The sequence below is a fragment of the Dufourea novaeangliae genome, unplaced genomic scaffold (assembly GCF_001272555.1).
Source record: "Dufourea novaeangliae isolate 0120121106 unplaced genomic scaffold, ASM127255v1 scaffold133, whole genome shotgun sequence".
In the NCBI taxonomy this organism is placed as follows: domain Eukaryota; kingdom Metazoa; phylum Arthropoda; class Insecta; order Hymenoptera; family Halictidae; genus Dufourea; species Dufourea novaeangliae.
Window position 1 is genome coordinate 1,339,171 of NW_015374011.1, and position 8,106 is coordinate 1,347,276.

At 40.0% G+C, this 8,106-nt stretch overlaps 2 protein-coding genes across 2 annotated transcripts; one reads left to right on the top strand and one right to left on the bottom strand.

The window, feature by feature from the left end:
• The first annotated feature begins 529 nt into the window (after window positions 1-529).
• On the top strand, window positions 530-3,007 carry LOC107188520 (serine/threonine-protein kinase fused). Its single transcript, XM_015576822.1, has 8 exons — window positions 530-646; window positions 776-889; window positions 964-1,115; window positions 1,181-1,360; window positions 1,424-1,568; window positions 1,651-2,464; window positions 2,564-2,754; window positions 2,832-3,007. The coding sequence occupies exons 1-8, from the start codon at window positions 530-532 to the stop codon at window positions 2,871-2,873; spliced, it is 1,755 nt and encodes a 584-aa protein (XP_015432308.1). The 3' UTR covers window positions 2,874-3,007.
• Window positions 3,008-3,218: 211 nt separating this feature from the next.
• Window positions 3,219-4,356, bottom strand: LOC107188521 (zinc metalloproteinase nas-13). The gene is made up of 5 exons (XM_015576823.1): window positions 4,299-4,356; window positions 4,041-4,220; window positions 3,629-3,931; window positions 3,418-3,551; window positions 3,219-3,338 (listed from the first exon to the last, which is right to left on the bottom strand). The coding sequence occupies exons 2-5, from the start codon at window positions 4,141-4,143 to the stop codon at window positions 3,219-3,221; spliced, it is 660 nt and encodes a 219-aa protein (XP_015432309.1). The 5' UTR covers window positions 4,144-4,220; window positions 4,299-4,356.
• Between the last annotated feature and the right edge of the window lie 3,750 nt (window positions 4,357-8,106).

Consider the following 8,106-nt stretch of genomic DNA (forward strand, 5'->3'; position numbering starts at 1 on the left):
GTTACCGGATGTTTTGATCACATTTTTCGTGACCTACAAAACAATTAAATGATCATTGAAAAGGCTGTAATATTGAATTGTTCTGTGCAACAACATCGATTTAAGGAAATGGAACAAATAATTGATGTACATATTTTTTAGTTATATGTATATCGCGACAGACAAAATACATTATAAGTAGATGTATACAATGTAGATATCCGTTTAGTATCACGATATATACTAAAAGACGTTTCCCTTTAGTTAGTGATGTCGAGTTGAAATATTATGGCCGAATATTTTGATAATTTGTACCTACATATATAGAGAATTTAAAGACTTTTGATTGACTGATACTAAGAGAAAAGTATTTTTCTCAGCGAACCGAATAGGACTTTTTCTCTCAGTAAACACGAATCTCCAGTTGTGACTATGTCGAAGTCGTGTGGTTCTATTTACAACAGGTTTCCCCTTGTTCCGTATAAACTTCCACTGTGTTCTATTGTGTATCTCGATACAACTTTCAGATTTATATCTATTACATAGAGAAATGGCTTTCGGTGCGTACACAACGTGTGAACTAGTGGGTGAGGGTTCTTTCGGACAAGTGTTCAAAGCAAAACGATACTTTGATGGTGAAATAGTAGCCATTAAAGCGGTTCAAAAGGTACACCTGCAAACATTTGTTTCTCAACAAAATTCTTGTTGTCTGTTACTCTTTTGCCCCGATAATTCTCCTTACGTTTTTGTTGTTGTTTGTGTCGGCTGTGTCGTGTAACGAAAAACCATCATGTAGCATGGGAGGTCTGATGAAGAACTGAAAAGTTTACGTCAAGAATGGGAAATTCAGCGCGAACTTCAACATCCAAATATAGTACCAATATATGGATGCTATGAAAATAAGAGTGAGGTAGAGACATGAATTCATATTTACACGAAGGTTACATGTATATTATTGTTCTGAAAGAGTAATTTTTGTTTTAGATATGGGTTGAAACAGAATACGTGCCAAAGGATCTGCACAAGGTATTAAGGACTAGTAAAAGTGGCCATTTGTCAGTTGACAGAACACAAGCAATAACTTGTGATCTTGTCTCTGCACTTTATTATCTGCACTCAAAAGGAATATTACACAGGTTTGGATTTCTATGTTACTATGTTATTATATGTTTCCAAATACCAACGAATGATTGTTCCTTAGGGATATTAAACCTCAGAATGTACTTATCAAACAAAATGGGCAAGCGATGCTGTGTGATTTTGGATTTGCTCGTAGCATGAAGACAGGAACATGTATGTTAACTTCTATAAAGGGAACACCATTATACATGGCTCCAGAACTTATAGAAGAACATCCTTATGATTACAACGTGGATTTGTGGTAAGTTAGATTTGTATGTGATCAAATTTAATGCTTGTTATATACAAATCAATCTGTTTTTAGGTCCCTTGGCTGTATAGTTTTTGAAATAGTTACAGGTGCTCCACCTTTTAATACAAACTCTATATTACATTTAATTAGACTGATAAGAGATGTACAGATAAGGTGGCCAGATTGTATTTCTGATAACTGCAAAAGTTTCCTACAGGTTGTAATAGATTTAGATTACTACTTCCAGCTTGACAAGTTTTCCATTTGAGTTTACTTATTGATAATACATTTGCAAACAGAGACTGCTACAGAAAGATCCGTCACGAAGATTAACTTGGCCTGCCCTTCTAGAACATCCTTTTGTGAAAGACAAGGTTGTAATAGTTGAAGAAGGCACAGTCACTGGTTCGCACCTTCTAAAGGATGATTTAGCAAACGACGAAGATGAATCGCGAAGCAACAGCTTATCTGATTGGAATCCAGTAACCGTTGAAAGTAATATCGAAAACGAAGAATGGATCGCGTTCTTACAAAAATCCATGGAAGAAATCATGGACGGTGAAATGGACTCGCTGCTTCAACAGAATTGTGTTTCGGTATTCGTGTCCCCGTTAAGAAATCCGCGGGCGAGTTTTCGAGTCGTAAAATACGTAGCTTGTCTTCTGTCTTTACCATTTGTTGCTTCAAATTGTCCACCAAAAGACTATCTTGATAAAATCGAGCAAGTATATTTAGATGTTTGGGTCGTACCAAATCTCGTCTTCGCATTAAAACTCTTAATGTCTAAGGGTTCTCGCAAACCGTACAACAGGAAATATAAACTAGAAAATTTGGACGACAATGTTGCGATAAAATGGAACGCAAATCGCTTTGAAACGTTGGAATACAGCATACTCGTACTTTGTAGATTGATACATAACCAGAAAAAATTTCTAACTCAATTCTGCGATGCTATTTACGCCGTGAATGGAATAGAATTTTTAAAGGAACTGTTGAAGTTAAGAGAGGAACGGATACTGGGAAATCTAATTGCGATTTTCAATGAAATATTACGATCTCAGCCTGAGAATGCAAATTTAGTGAAAAGAGTTGTTTTAGTTTGGGATCAAGCCGGTATGTTTCTTTGCGCAGAATGATCATTTGTTCTTTCATATCTACGATTGTTTCATTGATTTTTGCGTTAACACGAATGAAATGTCGATTCTATAAAAGAGGATGCGGCAATGATGCTTTGTCGTCTATTAGCGGCGACGGATGATATAACTTCTGCAAGATGCTGTTGCTTGATCAGGCTACTTGGCGGATGTTTTCGGGCAACGTTGGAAGACGCGTGGTCGAATGTTCTAAGCGTAGGAATACTGAGTACAAAAATGTTGGAGGATATCAAACCGGAATTTTCCGAGGTCAGTAACATCACGTTGAATTTGAAATAATTAAAGAACAAATCGGAAAATAAATACGAAGAACTGTTGATTTTTAGGGTATCGATGAAGCAAAAATATATTCTGCCAGTGAAGATTGAACAATTCCATGATGTGTATCACGAAGTGCAGCGGCCTATGCATGATATGACAATAAGCCCTCTTATTAAATAAGATACACGCTACAAATTGTGTTCACATTCTTCGCATACTTTGTACATGACACGTTTGAAAGTACACGAAACGAGTATTTTTTCTATCAAACACGCGTCGGCTGTCTTCTTTCTTACTTCTTTATTGTCTTTGTAGTCACATTGCGTACAGAAATTCTCCTTGGACGGAATTAAAGTAATCATCGAGTAATCGAGAGAAAAATGATTAATCAAATCGAATCGATCCTGTTCAAGTGTTCAGTGTTGTGATCGATGAATATGTTAAAGAAAGTGCTAGTCCCTCGTAGGCCCTTCAGGTTTCCGATCGCCACATTCGTCTTTATACATCGCTTGTAACTTTAGTATATCCTTTCCACTTAGTCCTTTTCGTTGACCAAGCTTTACTTTTTTTTTCTGTGTTATCAAACGGTTAAGTTCGCTTTTAAATTTGCCACGATTAATAGAAACCCTAATATCTCGAGTATATACTTACTTTTGGCGTAATAGTCGGTTCACCGTTTTTCGAAAACGCATGAGAACTGTAGTGCATCACGCTTGTATAGTCATAACTGATTCCATAATCGGTAACAGTATGATTGTCGTATTTATTAAAATTGTGTTCTTTACCTGCGTGTAACGGTATAACAACGTTTACTAACTTACATACATGTTGAACTTGTCGATGAAAATGGTCGTTAATTTACCTGGCTTTACGTTTGTCCAATTTATCGTGACCCATTCGTCGCGATCTGCTGCACTTTGTTGATGGTAAAAGCCTACTGCGTGCATCAGTTCGTGAACGATCACACCGTGCTGCACGCATCCTGGATTTTGTAAATTCACTACTTGCCCGCGATCGTGTCGACCGACCAAAGACCAACATCCCGACTTGTTCCCTTCTATGGTGATGTAGTCTTTATCTGTTTTCTTGTAAGGTCGAAAACGTAGACAGGTGTTTTCATGGTATTCCTTGATGGCACCTTCGATCAACTCGATCTCCTCTTCGTCTATGAATGTATTACGTATATACGTACAACTAATTCTACGATTCTGTTATGTTTATGCTTACATGAGCTGTGCTAGAGGAGATTTTTAAACGAATGAAAGCAAGTATACCGAATTCCTCCTCCCTTATGTGGTAAGGTACAATCCCCCCCGGCCAACGGGTCGCAGTTTTCACCAAGCCGTTCTTCGATTCGACGTTTTCGTTCGGTAGCATTATGTCTCCTTCGTACAAGCCGCTCAGTTCCCAGATGTTCTGTCTATCGTATTCTGTCCAAGACCTTATATGGTTTGCTGCCGGCAACAGAGAAAAATGAGGGGTGGTGTTTTTTCCATAGTTTCTTTACCCTTGTTCATCGATCCATTCATTACCGATTGTTTCATGTGCATGTGTTTCCGCAAACGTTCCACGGTACTTTGGTATCGGTGGAATGATCGATAATATCGATCGTCGAGTTGTTGCAGCGTCTGCACCAATTTCCATCGTGGAAATGACCAACGACAATCCTATTATCCGTATTAATGCGACATTTTCACCAATAATCGTAGGCTTCATCGTTTACGCAACAATCGCAGAGAATAGGACCTTTCCACCGAACAGCACGAATGTCCAAGAAACGAAACACCCATCGAATCGTTATATACACATAGAACCACTTGTGTGGGGAAACATTTAACATCCATTTCACGTATCCTGTTATCGTACGTGTGTTACTTGACAAAACTTGGCTGTACTAACTGATAGTCGAATTGCGGGCACTACGATTTCCGTCGATTCTGGAAAAATTACTGTTTTTACGTAGACAAACGATCGATGGCCGTTCACGTTTCGCATTTCAACAGACCTAATTCTTGTTCCCAAGATCCAATATCCGAATTGTTTTCGAGGTCGTTAATTGTGTACCATAGCATGATTTCCATCGAGTCGATGCAAATTCATAGAATAACAATGATCCAGAGATTACGATGCGAATGCCCACTTATTAGCCTTTCATCCAGCTTATCTATTCGTACGCGTTGTGCTTGTTGTACTAAAAAGTGGGCTCCTGTTATCGCAACAACAGCTTGATAAATAAACTTCCTTTCATTCACTCGTTGTTGTCAGACGGAACGTTACACTCGATCGTGATACGCTGCGTAAACGGCTGCATAAGTACTGTCTCTTTACTAAGGAATTTACGAAACTTTATACGAATCTATAATTTATCGGTTCCAGACGCTCGTGACGACAACGATATTGGTTCGTATCGAATATGTAGGTCAAAATGATTCGGTAGTCGGCCACGTAATTCAGTACACGGACACAATATCATCTCGAAATCGTTTCGAGCCTTTCGCTTCGAGTCTCGCATTTTTTTACATCTTTTCTCGATTACTGTACGATACCATTAGCATCATATTTGTTTCCACGGAAAGCAAAAGAAAATTTTATCATTAAATCGTTGCAATGTTAACGATAATTATCTGTTCACCGATGAACAGCTAGTTTTACCGGAACAACAAGGTTCATTTCGAGAAATTTCACGTGCTTATAAATAAATTGTAAAAAAAAGACGTTGCAGTCAAAAAAATCTTCTCCCAAACAGCACCGAAAGTAAGGTCAACGACCCTGACAGTCTGTTCCAGATTCGGGTAGGTGCTCCACGTAGCCTAAATTCTAACCGGACCTGTTGGAACCGCAATCGAGAAGAATGGTTGTTTCACGTTCATTACAATGATCTCACATTTACACGAGTACCTACTAGCTCTTGCATACTCTTTCTCTCGTTTTTCTTTTTTTTACGATTAATATCAAGCTCCTATCGTCCTGTTCTTCGTGAAAATAGCATATTGTTTCGTCACTCGCGGTAAAAAAAGGTTCGATAAGCTTCTCGAACTTGGCCATCGTCTAACACAGGGTGAAACGATCGTGAAGCTTCATAGACGATAAAGAAACACACGTGACTAAGTATGTAGATGCATTGTTCGACAATTTCTTTTTTTCTTTTGTCATTTATACTTCATGCAGAATCGATAAATTCGATGCAAGAAATATGCCGCGACTATCGAATATTCGTAAGTGTATATATGATTCTGAAGTATGTACACTGCTCTGGTTGGTCCCTCGTGAACCACTGACCCACTGGAACCAGTTGGAAGTATGGGGACCGTCTCAAGCCTTGAGACGAGAATGTATTTCGGTAGTGCGTACATTGACCAAAAAACGATGTTCTTTCGCGGTTCAGTGACCCTCGATCAGTCTCCTCCGGACCCGTCCTGCCTCTTTCTCCACCTGTATTTCTGTCTCTATCCCCGTGTGTACGCGCCGACGCGTTTCTTCTCGTCCTTTTCCTGCTATCCCCCTTTACTTTCTATCCCAGTACATACATACATACGTTCGTATTTGAAAACGATAACGTTAGAAGTATTTCGCTCGTGGCAACGATTCTATTCGGTGATCGCTTCGGTGATTTCAACGATCTACGCGAATATTCCATCCCGATGACGTGGACGCGGCGTCAAGTAGGTAACAAATAAAGATTAAATACCTGAATATGCAACGAAAAGTAAGTGTTAATTAAGTAAGTATATACTCACTCAGTAAGCTTGACAACGTCGAAACAATCGGTCGAAGAAGAATGCACACTGACTGGTAGATACTAAATATGCGATTGCTGGGCCGTTATCTAGCGGATCATGCGTGCGGTGCGTTCCGTTTTGTGAACCACCGTACAATTGTACTAAATATATATACTTCCGTTGTCTTTCTACCTTGTCGTTCCATTTCCCCTCCGCTCTGTTGTCTTTCTCCTTCTTTTTTTTTTTTCTTCTGCTCCACCTTATCGTATTTTTTCGTCACTTCCCCTTCTTTAACCCTTCCAAACTCTTTTTCTACATTTAGCTCGGCGTTCGAAAAAAGATTGTCGAGACGAAGTATTCGATGAATTTTTATGCATCCTACTTTTTTGTCGTGCTCCCTCATACAATTCCCCACCATCCCCCTCTCCAAGCCCCTCCTCTTCCACAACATCCCTCTTTCGCGGTCTCCGTCTATCTTCCTTTGCGTATCTTTCGTTCAGGTAACAAGTAGTTCCAACTCCCGACGCGGTCATACACCTGTGAGAGTGAAAGTGTCCTCCATCCCCTCCAAATTTTGAACAGCATAACCACGGCTGCGGACGTCGTGTCGAGCCGCGCCACATCGCGCCACACCGGTATAATACACATGTATTTATAACACCATCACCGCTACTATTACTAGTAGTGCTACTACTATTCCTATTATTACTACTACCACCACCCACTACCACCACCACCGCCATTATCACCGCCACCAACAACTACCGATCATCCTTCGGGACATCGCCGCCATTGCATAGCTTCCGATTTTCATTGTTACTAATGTACTTTGAATTCTTTGTTTCCCTAAGCCCAAAAACATAAAGATTAAGCTCAGTCATTTCTAATGAACAGATTTCGTAGCTTCGAGACTTTGGTGGTCGATAGTATCGTGTAAAAATAGGCCAGAAAGCAGAAAGATCGGTTGAAGTTACAAGGGAACACTGTAACCGTAGAATAGCTACAGGAAGGGAATTCGAAAGTTACGCGATATCGAATTAAGGTACGTATCGCGATTCTTAGCGATCGTTTCGTTCGAAAAGTGTACCGTATCTTACGGAGCAAAAACACGACGACGTATTTGCGATCGGGCAGAGGTAATAAACCCAGAATCGCCAGTCGGGGCCACTACACCCGCCTTCTTTAACGGAGCAATGAACTCTGTTCTCGGCACTGTATCACGGCCGATGTCACTCGCTGTAATACATACATACTTGTTCGCAGCGGCGACGGCCGACGGTGGCGTTTGGAGAAACCAATCGTCCAGACCGCTTCGGTTTCCAAAGTTAAATTCAAAACGGCACGATTAAATTTGCCGATCGAATTTTTTATACGCGTTCTGTCTCTGCCAGCCGCGATCTTATCCGAGCGTTGCTCGAAATTACTCGAATTATCGCTAACATCTAAACCCTACGAAATCGTAAACTATCGAAATTTCGTGCGGCTTCCGTTTCATTTACTTTTCGTACGAATTTACGTAACATCGCCAAGCACAAACAGCTTTTTAATTACCTCTGCTTGCCGAAGACATTTCTTGGGTCGGTTGTTTCGAACAGCAGACACGAAATGGTCAAGTGGCATT

Coding starts and splice junctions, on each gene's coding strand:
- LOC107188520 (XM_015576822.1), top strand. CDS start 530: ATGGCTTTCGGTGCGTACACAACGTGTGAACTAGTGGGTGAGGGTTCT. Junction 647..775: donor CCATTAAAGCGGTTCAAAAG/GTACACCTGCAA, acceptor ACCATCATGTAG/CATGGGAGGTCTGATGAAGA. Junction 1,116..1,180: donor TCAAAAGGAATATTACACAG/GTTTGGATTTCT, acceptor ATTGTTCCTTAG/GGATATTAAACCTCAGAATG.
- LOC107188521 (XM_015576823.1), bottom strand. CDS start 4,143: ATGCTACCGAACGAAAACGTCGAATCGAAGAACGGCTTGGTGAAAACT. Junction 3,932..4,040: donor CATAAGGGAGGAGGAATTCG/GTATACTTGCTT, acceptor ATACATTCATAG/ACGAAGAGGAGATCGAGTTG. Junction 3,552..3,628: donor TTGGACAAACGTAAAGCCAG/GTAAATTAACGA, acceptor CGTTACACGCAG/GTAAAGAACACAATTTTAAT.